This window comes from Passer domesticus, chromosome 5, assembly GCF_036417665.1.
Source record: "Passer domesticus isolate bPasDom1 chromosome 5, bPasDom1.hap1, whole genome shotgun sequence".
NCBI classification, from domain to species: Eukaryota; Metazoa; Chordata; class Aves; order Passeriformes; family Passeridae; genus Passer; species Passer domesticus.
The window spans coordinates 54,701,746-54,717,634 of record NC_087478.1 but is presented as its reverse complement, the minus strand read 5'-3'; the positions used below and the strand labels follow the sequence as shown (position 1 = coordinate 54,717,634).

General features: G+C 42.1%; 1 protein-coding gene across 2 annotated transcripts in view; it reads left to right on the top strand.

Moving 5' to 3' along the window:
* PARVB (parvin beta) overlaps positions 1–15,889 on the top strand; it is a 51,021-nt gene that overhangs the window by 13,155 nt on the left and 21,977 nt on the right. For both annotated transcript variants that reach the window (XM_064420564.1, XM_064420565.1), the window contains exons 2-4: positions 6,456–6,545; positions 8,424–8,494; positions 15,003–15,105. In XM_064420564.1, coding sequence (XP_064276634.1) covers positions 6,456–6,545; positions 8,424–8,494; positions 15,003–15,105 — 264 coding nt within the window. The remainder of the gene's footprint in view (positions 1–6,455; positions 6,546–8,423; positions 8,495–15,002; positions 15,106–15,889) is intronic.

The window sequence follows — 15,889 nt, the reverse complement described above, 5'->3', positions numbered from 1 at the left end:
GGAGTGGACACAAGACCAACATCTCCTTCAGTCCTTTTTTTTTTTTTCTTACCAGACTTTGTCTTTCCCTCTGCTCTCATATGTCAGATTTGGCTCCATATCCCCCCTTCTGCTGGAAGTTGTTCTGGTGCTCATGCAGTGTCCTTGGAAGAACATAACCCTCCAGCATTACTTTGTGGGGAAAAATAACCCTTTCTGTGTTGGGAGGGAATTATATCGGGAGAGACTGAAAGAGTACATTTTCCCCATTTTTAAGTAGAACTTGGGTGCAGGGGGAGGAGTGTAGCTGTTCCTGGCTGCTTTTAGGGTTCTTTTTAGCTTTAATTCTTGCCTGGCTTTTCCCAGTCAAGAAACTTTGGGATTGAAGCCATCTGTTCAGGACAAAGCAAGTGCATGTCCTGGAGTGTAGAAGCTATTTGCTCTGCATCCCTGAGGGTATCCATCTATTATCTTTTTAAGTGTAACTTTACAAATACTTTAAAACACCATTCTTGTCCACACTGGTATTTCTGATGTCTGGGGGTGGAGTGGGCTTGTTTATTTGTTTTTTAGTTGTTTGGGTTATGGTTTTGTTTGGGTTTTTTGGTTGGCTCTTTTCCTTAATTTTGCCCAGCATGAATGTTTGTGTGTCTACACAGTGAAAATTATATTTTCCCCCCTTTCTTATCTGGCTAGTTTGCAGGCACAGTTTCCCCACTGTGTGACATAATGTGACTTCTGGAACCAGTAATGTCTGCAAAAGGAAGGGGTGAGTGGCAGGTAGGGCTCAAGATGAAGTCTGAGTGCCTCTTTGCCATAAGGGATCCCTGCCTGACACAGACAGCAATATAACACCACCAAAAAATGGAAATCCTCTTTCCACACACACACCCCAGACAACTCCCTAGAAAGAAAGGAATCTTCTAATTTGTGAAAATACAAAAGCAGTATTTCACCCAAGCAAACAAAACAAAGCCCAAATTTCTTATAAATGTTCCCAGCTGGCACAAGTGTTGAATATGCTGTTTCCATGCTAGATACATGTTTTACCTTTGGCAAAAATAAAGGGTAGATCTTTCTTTTGGCAGTCACAGAATAGACCACTTACCTGTGTAAATTTTAACGCATCCATTTAAGCAAGTGTGGCCTGATCTTTGCAACTAAACAAAAAGCATTATTATAGCCCTTTCCTAAAAGTTGTCTTTGGCATTGCTTTTCCCTTTTCTTTTACACCTTTCCATTTCTTTATGTATCAGGGTCTGGCCATTGCAAATGCCTTGCCTGCTGAGGTATATAAATAATCTGTTTTATTACCACAGTTCTGCTTTGAATGCAGTCCCTTGATACAGTGCCTTTATGTGGATTCGGTCAAGTCTTTCCCTTTGATCTGCCTGGGATTATTAATTCTCTGTTATAGTTAATGGCTGCTTTGTCTTTCTCCTGCAGCCTCTATGAAAAGATCTCAGGGCCTTTTGTAAATGTGAAGTGATCAGTAGTCTGAGCTGTGTGTGGTTTGTCTCTAAGAAAAGAGTGCAGTGTAGCAGCATGTTTAGGCCTGGTTCTGAAACCTTTCAGTTTATCTGTTTTTCTTAGAAAATGTGAGATTTAGCAAAACTGCCTTTTGTTAAATGGGCCTAGAAAGCTTGCAGGTTTCAAGACAACTTTTTGTTGTTGTTGTTGTTGTTGTTGCAATAAGATTGCAACAAGCTGATACCTCATCTTTTATGCAAGGGTTTGCTGCTTAACCAGGGGGGTTTGCCCTGTATCCACATTCTCCTCTGAGATGTGAGTGAATGGGGGTTGTGTCGCTGCTCTGAAAGGGCCAAGAATGGTCCTGAATATGGTCTTTCTATTTTGCACATGGTGATCTGGACTTTAAGGATATGAATGCAGACAGGTGAGTTGCTATCTGAAAGAGTGCAGCTCGTCACAGTTTTGTCTCTGGCGAGAAGGAAGAAACTTGGGAAGCAGTAAGAACTTGGGGGCAGGAAGGCAGCTTCCTGTGCTGTTTGAGTTACCTGGGCATTGCAAGTTTGCTGTCTGTGTACTACTCCCACCAGAGAGGAGGACAAAGTTACCTGGACAGATCATCTGCAGGGACCATCATCATCCAAGGACCTCAAAGCAGCCTGATAGCTTCCAAAGTTAGGATTGAATCACGAGATGGAAGTGCATCATGTAAAAGTTGTGGTCAGGCAGCGCTGCTAAGCCAGGTGGGCACTGGCTGAATGCAAAGGGAAGCACAGAAACTCTGTGACAGGGATCACTGTCACAACAGCTGCTGCTTTCTGCAGGGTGGGATTTAGCCTTGCAGTCAGAAATAACCGCAGCTAAAATTAAGTAGAATTTTCCATCTGTTTTTGTAAGATGCAGGGACTTGTGGTCCAATTTTTTATAACAAGGCTGTGAATGGCAAAGACTGAAGTGACCTGGGCTGCTGCTGTTACCTTTTAAAATTTCACGAAAATTAAGAGTGAAGGTAGAAAGCTGTTGACATCAGTTGACTCTTTCTCTTAAAAAGGAGAAAGCTGGGACATCTTTTTATAGTGCTCCTGCTTTAAAGGCTAACTCTTGGATTTTGAGAAATCCTTGACAGCTCTGGTGGCACTTCCAGCTTTCTGTAGCTAATTGTTTGTGCTATGCGGAGCTTGCCTGTAATCCCATGTCTGAGACAGCCTGCTTGGCTTAAAGATCTGGTGCTGTGTTCTGTGTGTGTGTGTGTGTGTGTGTGTGTGATCAGACCATTCTATTCGTTTGTTTGAAAGGCCAGCACAGCTTCCACTGTGACTTAATCATGGTGACTACTGATTGTCAAAATATTACAGGGCTGCCAGGAACCCTTGCTGCTTTCCTGGGGACCAGTAGAGCAGTGACCTTTTAATGTGAACTAAAATTTCTAGTTTAGGGGAAAACATAGGGTTTTTGCTGAAAGCCAGCCTGGACTAAGCCGTGCTCCTTCAGCCTGTTCTTAATGTCCTACCCCTTCGTGCTGCGCGTTTGCTGTGACTGGTCTCTGAAATGGAATGATCAGGCTTTACAAAAAGTTACTGTTTTACACTAGCATCGGGTAGGGAGCAAAAGACCTGTGCCATCACCACAGGGGAAGCTGTTCCCTGTGGGCAAGGGGAAGAGGAGCCCTGTGACTGGGCAGGCAAGGAGCAGTAATACCTCGTGTGGGACCTATCATGACTATCACTTGTTGTGCAAGCACAGCTTTGCTCTGCAGTCAATGCCTCTTGCATGGACAGCTCTGGTATAAACCTCACAGCAAAGCCACTGCTGCTGGTACTTGCCAATCTTTTAATGTCCATAATCTACAGTACCTTTCCGTTTGTGAAGGCATGGGCTGAAAGCCATTCTTTGTTGTAAATTTGCATTAAAATACCTGTTGAGTTCTCAGGAATGTACCTGTTGCTCCATCCTGATTAACAGCCTCGGCTTGCTCATTTGTGGGTTCTCTTCTTTCTGGCATTGTGACTCTGTTTCCTTTCCTGCTTCTGTTTCTTTGCTCAGCAGTGATAAGTGAATACTGGGGGCAGTGCGGGGGAAAAAGTCCTCAGCATTATTCCAGCGCAGTGTGAAAGGCTTCTGGAGTGCTGCATGTGTGGGGAATACCTTGGAAAATTTGTGTTTCTGAGTGCAGGTGCCTGTCTGCATGCTGCCTCTGGGAAGCTGTGTGTCCCTTGGGGCAAGCTGTGGAAACCCAGCTGTGCCTTGACAAGAAGGTGCCGGTGATTTGCTTGGAAATCTCCATGCACAGCAAACATTATCCCTAGGTGCCTGCTCTTAGGCAGCCAGGGTGGGCCAAGGCAGGTGCTGGGCCCTCTTGGGACAGGGAGGGATTCCTGGCTGGGAGCATGGCCAAGTGCTGTGTCCTCTCTCCTGGCCCCTGTCCCTGGCAGCTGGAAGCTGATCTTAGTGCCTTCTCCCATGTCACCGTGCCCAAATTAGGGGCATTTGGCAGTCTGGACGTGGCAGTGCTTTATCCAGTTGCTGCCACTCTGTCAGCATTCAGACATCCCATGGGCTCTCTCTGTGACCTGTCCTTGCTGCTGGGGCCAGGATGGCCGGACTGCTTTGCGGGAGGCGCAAAAAAGGAGGTAGGAAACACTTCCTCTGGGGCAGGAATCTCTTCATGAGGACCTGGTGTGCTGGGCTCTCCCTGGGAGGCAGCTTTGGGAAGCTTTCTGCTAGCAGAGCCTTGCTTTGCTGGCAGAGGTGAAAGAGGGTGTTTTGGTCCCATGGGATCTGGCACAGCTGCACACGGTCTGAAGACAAGCATGAAGGTTTTGTGTGGCTCTTCATGTCATGAGGGATGGGGGCTTAATACACACATTTGCATTAATGTTTTCTTCCATTTTAGTAAATTGCTCAGAAACTAGATGTCTTTGTTAGGAACAGTAGAGATAATTTTTATATTAAAATAAAAGCGCAAGTGCATCACCTTATTTGAACTTCTGGGAATAAATCTAGTTTAGCTGCATTTAGAAGTATTCTGGTTTGAAATGTATGCATCATTTTTCTTCATATACATACACTGTGCCATGCATTCACTGCCCAGAGGAACTTAGCAGCTCTCCTCTGCTTTTGCAGAGCACTGGGAACAGTGATGCCCTGAACTCACTGAACACTTGGCATTCTCAGAATGACAGCACTGCTGTGATAATGAAGAGTGCTACATCTAGAAATAAGGCTCATAGTTTCTAAATAAGTCTGACTTAATTGACATTTATAGTCTAACAGGGTTTTAAAAATCAAACTTCAGTTTTCACATGAATTGTCTTGTGCCACCTGGCAGCATCACAATGTAGGAATTGTTGGGGTGAGAAAGCTCCAGTTGAGAATAATGCAAACAGGGCTGAGTAAGGCATGTTGTTAGAGCTGGTGTGATCTGTTGTATGAGGCCTTCTTGCTCCCTGACTTTTTTGTTTGTGGACTTTTTCAAGAAAAGGAGGAGGAATGCTGAAAAGGGAAACTTAAGAATTTTTGTACCAGGATCTTTATTCAGGAGAGGAAATCTTGGCCTGAGAACGTTGTGTTCTGTTTGCAGTGGGGAACCATGGGCCATAAGCCATCAGGTCACAAAATACAAGATTGGGGATTGTTGCTTGCACTCCATAATGAGAATTTCAGTGGTGATCAGTACCATGCTGTTAACCAGAATTAAGTAACCTCTTGAGACTGCAATTAAGAAATGTGAGCACTTGTTTTAAGTACCTGTTTCAATATTCTGTGAGGGAAGGAGTGGGGATTGCAGTATATTCTTCTTCCCTGTCTTCCTTTGTGGCAGTAGGATCTCTGTCTTTTCCACTTCTATGGGGCAAGAAAACAGCAAGTCCTGATGCAGGGTTTTGTAACCTTCACAGACTGCATGCTAATGTCAAGCCTGTGGAATGTTTTTCCAGTGGGAAAGGGGAATAACAGCTGCTCTTGGAGGGGAGAGCTTGCAGGGATACTGTGACCGTTATTTAACTGTTCCTCCTTTTCTTTCCTGAGAAGAGTTTGCCAGCAAACCTTATTTATTTCAAAGTCATTGCTTTTTCCTGAAAAGAGTGTGGGACCCCTCCCAAAGGAGGCTATGCTACCACAAATGCAGCCACAAGTCATTTTAGTTCATGCTTACGCAGAACTGTCACTGAAAATATGGGGCTGTTGTGGTTTCATGCCTTGCAATCAATGTCATCTGAGTTTAAGGGGAGATGTGCCTTGAGGGTGTGGAAGTGTTACAGCAATGCTGGTGTTTTTCTTACTGACAAGCTCTGGGAAAATACTGAAGCACTATTCAGTGTTTGTCCTCAATTTTAGTTCCTTCCTAATGGCAGGATGCAGGGAAGTATTTTAATATAAATTTTATTTATGAAGGGTGCTTTACTGAGCTTCCCAATGAGAGTTATAAGTTTAGGACAGTTTGAAGTAAAAAAAAAAAAAATCCAATTTGTGTTCACCAGATCATGGCACATCTATTTTATGCAGTGGCAACACTGAAATTAAATACATTTTCATCTTTATTTGGTGGGTCTGCCTGGGATTATCTGGGGATTTAAAAGGCCAGTAGCAAGTTGCATGTTCTGCAGCTGGAAAGGGTGGTGATGAGTGCTTGTGCTGTAAAAAAAGGGGTTTGTTTTTACAGTTTGATGTCTGCTCTAGGGTGGGGCCATCTTGCAGGCAAAACTCATACCCCTTCCTTCTGGAGAAACAAGTACTCCGAGCTTGTTCTTACCACAGAATTGGTTTTCTTTCTAGAAGTTTCCAGCCTCTTCTGTGGTAGCTCTGTTTAATAGGAAGCTATAAACGGTTGTTACCTGGATTTTATTTTCCATTGTGGCTGCAGTTCTTCATGCCATAAACTGTGGTCCTGTTCTGAAATGGATCTACCAGATGTTGTCTGTTATTATGAACTGTCCCTAACCCCTATGTATACACCAACTCTGTATTTATTATATTCTTCTGTTGGGTTTTTTTTTCCTTCCACCCAGTGAGTGACCTCCAAGAAGAAGGTAAAAATGCCATCAATGCACCAATGAACCCAAGCACTGTGGACATCCATCCAGAAGACACACTATTAGGTAAAGTTTCGTGCTGCAGGGATGGTTTGGGAAGGGGGCCACTGTGGCCCTCACATAATTGCTGCAGTGCTGAATGCAGATTGTCCAGTTGGAGCTGAGAGGATTGGAAGTGACAGTTGAAAAAAGCTGCATGTTACTTGTAAACTAGAAATTAAAAAGGCTAAATGAAGTTTGAAAAGCAGTACCAAGCGAGGTAGTTTATGGACTCTCTCCCATGTCCAGCCCCATTCCTGCACTCTGGGTCCCTACAAGAGAAACAGCATAATTTGATAGCAAAAAGTGTTAAAACTTGTTGAAATAAACGACTTTTGTCTTTCCTGGCCACATGTCTCTTAATCTATGCAATTAGTTGAAGCAAGGTAATTATGAAAGAGTAAATCAAACATTAGGATAAATAACAAAATAATAAATTAAGCCAAGAGTGTTATTCATTTGGATTTTCTGATTAGGAGAGTAGTAGGAAATGCACAGTACTTCTTTCCTAAGATGTAGGTGAAGTGTTGGTTGTTCTGTCTTGATATGTCTGGACCAGGGGTGTCTCCAGTGATTTCTTCTGGATACCACTAAAGCTGGGTATGTGTTTGGAAGATGCAGGACTGCTGCTGAAGGCCTATCCTGCAAAAACATGATCACCATGAGTTTTGTGATATATCATGTTCTGTTGTTGGTCAAGTCCTGTTCAGGGTTAGTGTTTTGGGTGTGTAGTGGATGTCACTTCCTTATGATGGACTGCCTGACTCACCCTCGGCAGTAATGAGGAAGTAAAGGAATGGGGTGGGGAAAAAGGCAGCAAAAAAATTAACGTTTTAATCATTGGTTTGTGAAAAGGTTTCAAGTGTGTTTAGGTAGTACAGTCTTATTTTTTTGATAAAAATGAAGAGCCCTGGAAAATATTGACCCCAAAATGTGGGGGTGAGGTCTAAGGTAACCAGTCAGACACTGGTTACTAAATACTATGTAGTCAGTCTTGTGTCCAGGATGTGTCATGTTTCCCATCTGACAGAAGCAAGGTCTGGCTCTGCAGTGGGAAGTCACTGTAGACTGGTCGCTGCCAGGTTTTAGGGGTTCACTGAGCAGTGTCACAATGGCCTGACCAAGGGTGATACCAAAACTTTGTGTCCTGATAGGAAGAAAGAAAGAATTAAAAAATCAATAGGAAAATTGGATTGTATATGGCCTGCCTTCTGGCCATTAGAGAGTACTTCTCACACATCTCCTCAGCAGAAGAAATAGAAGATTTTATACCTGTGAAATCTATTTTATGTTCTTCCCCCATGCATCAGCACAGCTGATACAAAGTGGGGTATTTTTATTTCATAAGCTTAATCAAAGGCTGAGGAGTTCCTGCACTCAGGAGTACTTGTGTGACCCAAGTTTTGGAGAACTAGAGGGTGGAGGCACAAACTCTCAGCCGAAATCTCAGCAGCTGCACTGTAACTTAATGCACTAGTGTAGTGCATTTAGCTCATTCTGTTCTCCCAGGTGCTGCAATTTGGGACAGGTGTTTTCAACTAGAAGTTAAATTCAAACTGAGGAGAAGGAGAAAAGTAGTTCACTGTGGTTTTTGGTGTGTTACTATGAATGTGCCCCACATGAGGACAGGGATTTTCCTGAAGCATTCTGCATAGGGCAGGGCTGGAGCAGGGAAAGGTCAGGGGAGACAATCCTAGTTTAGGGAAGTGGGGCTGTGCTGTCTTTCTGTGTGTCTCTAAAATTGTCTGACCCTGGGGTCATTGGACATCCCCTGGCTAAGAGGATGAGTAGGCATTGCCATTTCTCAGTCAGCTGACAAGCCCCTTCATGGTATGGAGTTGTTGCAGTTTCAGCAGTGCACATTTGAAGTGGATCTCACTAAGGTTTCCCCTCTTACTTGAACAGAGGAGAATGAGGAACGCACTATGATTGATCCTAACTCAAAAGAAGATCCCAAGTTCAAGGAGCTGATCAAGGTAGGAAATCAGTCTTTGGTCCTTCTTTAAACCTTTAACTAGCAAGCTGGAGTAATTTGTAAGCTGGTCACCCAAGAACACAGTTGAGGAATGGCAACTTGTTACTGGAATGTAGCTGTGGAAACTGAGAGCAAGGTCAACAACAAGGTAAGGCTAAAAGTAACAGTGAGAGGGACAAGGAAGGGCTGAATGTCAGGTGCCCGTGGAGTTACGGAGTTAAGCTCCACTGTCAATTTCTGTCCTTGTGATGATGACAGCAAGGATCAGTGCTTGACTTGAGTCTGTCTGCAGTCCCTATGCATAAAATGTAGGTACCTTCTGTTTCTGAAAGCTGGGAAGGAGCTTTGCAAATCATTAGTGAGGTTTCAGGAGAAGAAAGAGTAGAAGTGAAATGTTAGGGGACAAAGAAGAGATCTCTTGTGTCCTGGGAAAGTTGGAACTGAGGTTCTTCTTGCCCTGCATTCTGCCCTCAGTTTACCTATGTTCTGGGTTAGGGACGGGTGGTTCTGAGTCTGACTGGACACAACTGCCCTACCTGTTGATACAGTGTGCCCAGATGTGCTGATGTTACATGAGACTTCCTGACTCAGCAGTGCCCATAGTTCCCACCTGGCATATCAGAGGGCTTGCTCTTGAAGGACTCATGTTTAGGAGAGCCTTTTCTATGCAGAAAGTTGCTGGAGTTAACATAGTGCAAGCTTCAGCATGAAGAGAAGGGATGGTGAGCTTGAACAAGCGGGATCTCTTTCAGAAAAGTATTGTGTTGGTGTTACACCACTTTTGCTTCATTTCTTTAAAATAATTGTAAAAATGACTTTGTTGTAAAATGACAATCCAGCTATATCTGTGTGGCTATGAAAACTTTGGATAGTGTATATAATTTCCTGAGATGGGGCTGAGTTTGGGCATATTCCGTGCTGCAAACCTGATACACCTTGGCTGCACACACCCTGGGTACTTCCCCAAAGTCAACTGGTTCAGCAAATGCTTCAGCAAACTACTCACCTGATACATCTTTAAGACAAGCTCAGTGATCTGTTATTACCACTGCAGTAATGTGTTTAGCGTCACAAAACCACATCAGTCTGAGCTTAGTGAGGAGCTGTGCTCAAATTTCTGTTATTCTAATTCACTGGAAGTATGTTGTGGTTTTTAATTAAGTGACTGAACATTCTTTCTTTGTTGGTGCTGAAATCCATTAATTATCTTGAAGGTGCAGTGGTCTTGCATCACCCTCTCAGAATGTAATGTGGTTTCTCTGCTAGTGGAGCAGTGATATTATCAGCTCAACAAGAGTCATTGCAGTGGAGGAACCAGATGTATTCTGTGATTCAGGAGACTTGATACAGAGACTGCAATTGCTTTTAAATTATTAATTTTCCTGCTGAGGTTAATACAAGTTTGAGTCTTCCCTAGATGCTGTAGTCCAGTAAGGTTTGGGGTTTTTTTCAGATTAAAAATCTGAAAACCTCCAGGAGGAATGAAAACCAGGGCCAGAACAATGCTTGAAGATAATGTTTGAATGCATTGCAGAATCAGGTTCAGGGTCACTAGGCCGGTTCACACTTGCACAAGGAGAGAGGTTCCAACGGAATGGCATCACCTGGTGCAGGGAGCCAGCATGGAACTGGAGATTGTTTCCTTGGGGTCATCCCTGAAGGAGAGACATGTTCTGTAGAGTGCCTGTGTAATTCGGGTAATTGCTAATAACTTGCATACCTCTCAGTTGTTAGAATTTTTACAGAGATTCAGGAATGTTGGTGTGAATTCACACTGTGTTGGTGTCAGTCTGTAAGCCAAGGGGAGGTTTGAATTATGCTGGCAAAACTTGCTTTATACTACAGAGTTTGGATCATGCAAAAAAAGAGTAATTTATTCCTTGTTTTCTGTTCTTTGATGGTTAATGTCATTTTCCAGAGCCCCAGTGCTGGATGAGAATTGCTGTTCTTTAGAAACCCAGCCAGCAGAAAAGTGTCTGCCCTGCAGAGCCTGAAAGGAAAGCCCTCCATGGACTAGTGAGGAGTGGGAACTTGAATAGATGGAGTTTTTATAGTTCCAAGTGGTTCCTTCTTTCTCTTTCCCCTCAGACAGGAATGTGCCAATAGCAGCAGCAGATATTGGTGCCTTTTCAAAGCTGCCAGTAGGACTCAATTTCATTGGGGTCAGCCCAGATCTCTTTCAGCACCAGAGTTAGACGTGCCAACAACTTGCCATTACTGATGCTGAGTGTTTCTGTCCTGCCAGTTGAATGCAGTGGGGTAAATGGATCTCAGTGCAAAGAAGCAGCAGAAATATCTGCTGCTGACGCTGCTTTAGTACCTCTTTGTCTCCACCAAATGTTGGTTTAATTTCTGCTAACCTCATGCCACAGGAATTACATGCATTGTGGATTGGGCATTTGGAAGTGATTTTGACAGAGCCTTTGCAACTCTAGAGGGACAGACTGTGTAGCAGACCAGCAGATGAAAAACACAACAAAAAGCTTCATGCCTCTTTCATAGTGAAGCAAATATACATAGAATCTCCTTGTTGAAGGCTGCTTAGCTGGGGATTTGAAAATACCTGCTTTAAGTCTTCTTGCACATATGAAAACCATTATGCCTGTAAGTGTTGTATGCTATCACCATGGACAGTTTTCTAAAAATAGTCACAATTTGTTAGTATAAAGTGTTCACCAAAGTTCCCTCTCTGGCTAGCAGCTTTTTTAAACTCTATTTGCCTTGTAATGAAAATTTGGTAGATGGTTGAACAGACCTAAAGCTGAAAATTCAGATCAGGGAAAGAAAGATGAGTTACTGCTATTATTTATATGTGTGTATAAATATTGCATTCACAAAATGCTCTATTTTTAGTGTCTGAAATATATGAGCTTCTTTTACTTGTTGTCCAGTATTTGCTCATTTTCTGTATTTCAGTAGGAAAAATATGAGAGCTTCTGCTAATTGAATGTAAAATTTTAGAACATCAGCTTGCAAGAGTTGGGTCCTGTCTGAAAGTGCCTTGACCACAGGCAGCAAGCCACAGTTGTAAGGTGGTTTTCTCCCTGCAAAGCTTTCTGTAAGATTGACTTATAACTGCAACAACTTCTAGCCTTTAAAAGACTGATCTAAACTTTATACAGACCCAAACATTGCTTCTCTGGACACTGTCTGAAAAGAGTAAACATTCTTATTTGTAGCAAAACACTCGCTGTCCTGGAAGATACTGACTTTTCCCATCTCTGGTTTTATGGCTTTTTTTTTAGAGTTACTGAGGTGAAGAAAACCAAAATAAGGCCACTGTCCTTTCACATGGTTTGTCATGTGTGACCAGATGAAACCAAGCTCCCTAAATGCTCTGTGATCTGCTTTTGGCAACAAGAAGTCTTCTCCTTGCTTACAAGATGCCACGAGGCCTGAATGTGCTTAGCCACAAGGCCTGAATGTGAATTTTTGCTACTAATTTTTGTGTTCAGCCCTGAAGCCAGTTTCGTACCTTTGATCTCTGCTCCCTAATTTCCCCAGAAGCTGAGGGGAAGTGGGTCATTGAAGCCAGGGTTTTCTTTATGGGCTGGTTTTGGTGGCTGGGCTTCCTGTTTTCCCACCATGCCAGATGTATTCATGTATTTTGAGTTGTTTTGCATTTTTTCCACTACTGTACAGCAATGACTGTGGGGTCCTTATGCCCTTGAACTCTGAATATTTACAGCTACAGGTGCATGTGTCTGAGCATTGGCCCAGTTCAAAAGTGCCTTAGATGAGTGCAGATATGCAGGAAATGTCAGGCACAGTTGTGAGGACATCAGAATATCATATTAAAATTTTAAAACCACGCTACTAACTCCAAAGTTTGTGGAAGGCTATAGAAAAGCAGCTTTTTATGAGCCCAAAATGTAATATTGATCTGTATGAAGTGCAAGCACAGGAAGGAAGGAATGGGTAGAGGAGTGTGAGACCAAACACATCGAGGTTAAGCATTTTTTCACATGTAGGAGAAGCTCTTGTCTGCTTCCCACCAAGCACCAACGTGCCTCAGTTAAAATTTTGAGACATTCAGGTTATTTAATATTTGCTGCTTCTGCATTTTTATGAAGGAAAAATCACAAAGAACTGGAGAGAGCTGACGTTCTGTGAGCAGTCAGAAACTACTTCTGCACCTTCATCGTTCTAATAAGCAATGTGGTGTTTCCTCTGTAAAAGTTAAAAAGAAAATATGTGGTGAAAAATTTTCCAGGTTTCTAATTAAGACATAATCAAGAAAGGCTTGGGATTTTTTTCATTGCATTACTTTATAGTCTTCAACAGCTGTTGAAAAAAAACACCTGGATTTTTTTTTTTCCTTTGCAAACTCATTTTTTCTAGTGGAGCTGAAGTCGTAGTCTGAATAGTAAAAAAGTTAGAATGTTCTTTGGGATATTTTTCTTTGATTTGGGTACTAAACTGTTAAAATAATAAAATAGTTAAGGCTAGACCTGTTTTGTCTTTTTTTGTAGTTTTTTTACTTAGTTTTTCAGTGCTAAATTTTTGTGAAAAATTTAATTAGCAAATAGTGTATGTATTTTCCCTTTGTAAGACCCTGTACTGTGATTCCTGTCTATCTGCACTCTTGGAAATGGGATGTTGGATCTTCCATTTTAGTCTTTTATTTATAGTTCCTTGGCATTTTATAGATTCTGACTTCAATACCATTCAGAACAGGACAAACAAAATAAAATGTTTATTAATGGTTTCAAATAGTTGAGCATCCTGAGACTTCCTTTAACAAAGCTTTTGAGGACTTCTTGAAATCCTCTTTTCATAAGGCCTGTAATGGGATCTGATTATTAAATATCTTCCACTGTGCTTCAGATAACTTTTGAAAGTCTGTTCTGCAAGTCTCATGGAAGACCTAAATCTTTTTTCTTCAGTTGATTTTTTTTCTATGGGTGTCCATGTTTCAAGCTTGTATAATTATGGAATTAGGCAGTCCCCTTAAAAAAAAACTGTTTCTAGATATCTTGTTATCTAGGACTGATTTTTCTGTATAACTGGTGAAGTTTTTGAGGTGAAAGATAGTATTGTGTTTCTCATTGGCTTCCAGCTGTGATGATCCTTTGCTGACTTGTCCCAGGGGAGCAATGGGGTGATGATGCTGCTGCTACTGAGCTCATCCTTGTGTATCCATGTATCTTCACTCACCTTCCCTCTTGTACCTGTGTGCAAGAAGATCACTTCTGACACAAGTTGCTGATATTGAATAGCGAATAACTTACCAGAAAACCTTTATTTTCAAAGACAGGTCTTTGGAAGAATAATTTTTATTACTGAGGTTTTAATCCTTCTGGACAGCTTAGAGGGCAATGGTGATTTACCCAGGTGAGCATTGATGTTGATCCTTGCTTTCCATGGACTGAGTACTTGCCAAATCACTCAGCTAAAGCTTGCCACTTACACACTGCCCATATTTTTAGAGCTGACTTTCAGCTCTGTGTATTTTCAGCATGCTTTGGAAATACTAAAGACATGGATTAGAGGTACATGAAGCATTAGTATTTCATGTTTGGGTTGTAAACCTTTTCATGGTCACTAAGCCTAGCCAGATTTATTTGGGGTTTTTAGGTTGAGTGAGCATCAGCAGCCAGGCTGAATGTCCTTGTGCCCAACATATTCAAATGCTCTTGTTCCCTAGGGTTCCCGGGGTGGGTGTTTTCCACTGCAAGCCTGCATAGATTTTTTTTATTTGCTTTTTTTTCACGATCTCTTGTATAATAAAATCCCAGAACCTTCTTAGCCATCACAACTGCCAAGAAGAGGCAGAAATATGGGATTTAATCAGAAAGTGAATTTAAAGAATCTACAACTTTGTATGATGCAAAATAAAGATTACAGTATCTTTAAAGGAAGCTTGTTTCAGGTGACTCTAGTCAATGGATTTTTCATATCTGTGATTGGCAATACTCTTATCTTATGGAACCTAGGAAATAGCAGGAGCTAACGTTATGTCCCTTCCCACATAACTGTGTTATTTTTGTGAAAATAATTTAAATTTCCAAGTAATAAATTGGAGGAGAATGTTACTACCAGCTTCAAACAGTCAAGGCTTGTTTTCCTGTAACTGTTCAGAAACAATTGTCTTTGGCACCTGGGAAACTTAGCTCAGTTCCTTTTCTTTTTAAAGATTCTTTATGCTCATTCCAGTTTTACAGGTGACTGAATGATTTTTGTAGTTATGGTAGTCAGCATATGGGAACTGTTAAAATGGTAAAATTATTTTCAGACCCATTTGACCAAGATTTTAATTCTGGACTTTTGTATTCTGCAATAGCTGAGTATAAAATGCCTTGTCTTGTTGTCATGACCTGAATTAAAAGCATAGGGGACAATCGGATGCTTTTATTATATTTTTTTAAATTCAGGTCTCATCTCTGCAAATTGGAAATACATAAATATGCTTGCAGTTCATCTGTTTTATAGTCCTGATTACTGCCTTGAATGAAAGGAACGTATTTTGGTTGGTTTTAGATATTTGCCTCCTTTTTCTGTGCTTGCAGGTTCTAATTGACTGGATTAATGATGTGCTGGTGGAGGAGAGAATCATTGTCAAACAGCTTGAAGAGGATCTTTATGATGGGCAAGTGCTGCAAAAGCTGCTGGGTGAGTCTCCATCAGGGAAGGTGACCCCAAAGACTGGGAGGGCCCAAAATTAACCTCTCCCAAAGCTGCAGACTGTGCAGCAACTGAACATCTCAGAGAGATGTTTGATGTCACTGAAAGCTGCCTCAGCTTCTCTTTCTGTTCTCCTCAGGCTGTCTGCTAAGAGGGGAGGAAATACAGATAATTCCTAGGTATCTGTTTCATGGACTAACTGTAGTCCAGGCAGCTGAAATGTGGGGTAGAAAAGGAGTGAAGAGGTTTGTGTTTATGGTGCCAAGCAGAAGCTGTGTGGTCCAAAATTTTGTCAGTTGATTTTACTTTTGAAAGCTTTTGGGCTGAGAGCTGTTTTGAGGTCCTGATTAAAAGTATTTTTTTTGGAGAAAAGAGAAGAAGAGAATGCATGGCAGCAGACGTGCTCAAAATGTGCACTTCTGTGTGAATGACACATGAGAGGATACACTCTGTTGAGAATTTGGGATTTTGCAGCCCCCTTCCATCTTTGCAACGTGTGTGTTGATGCAGGAAGCACAGTGGAGAAGACTCAGGATAATCCAGTGATTTATAGGGATGCTTTTAGAAAATAAAGAGGCTTGAGGCTTCCAGTACAGTGTAAAGCCACACTTTTTCTTAGCCAGACTGCTTTCAGCTCACTTCTGGTGTGTTTTCAGGAGTGGGCTGGGCTGTGGGGAGTGTGTGTGTCACAGTGGGGCAGGAGGACCTAGTGCTCCTGGTTGCAGTGGTTGCTGGATTTTCTGCACAGGCCCCTTAAATGAGACGTGTTTTG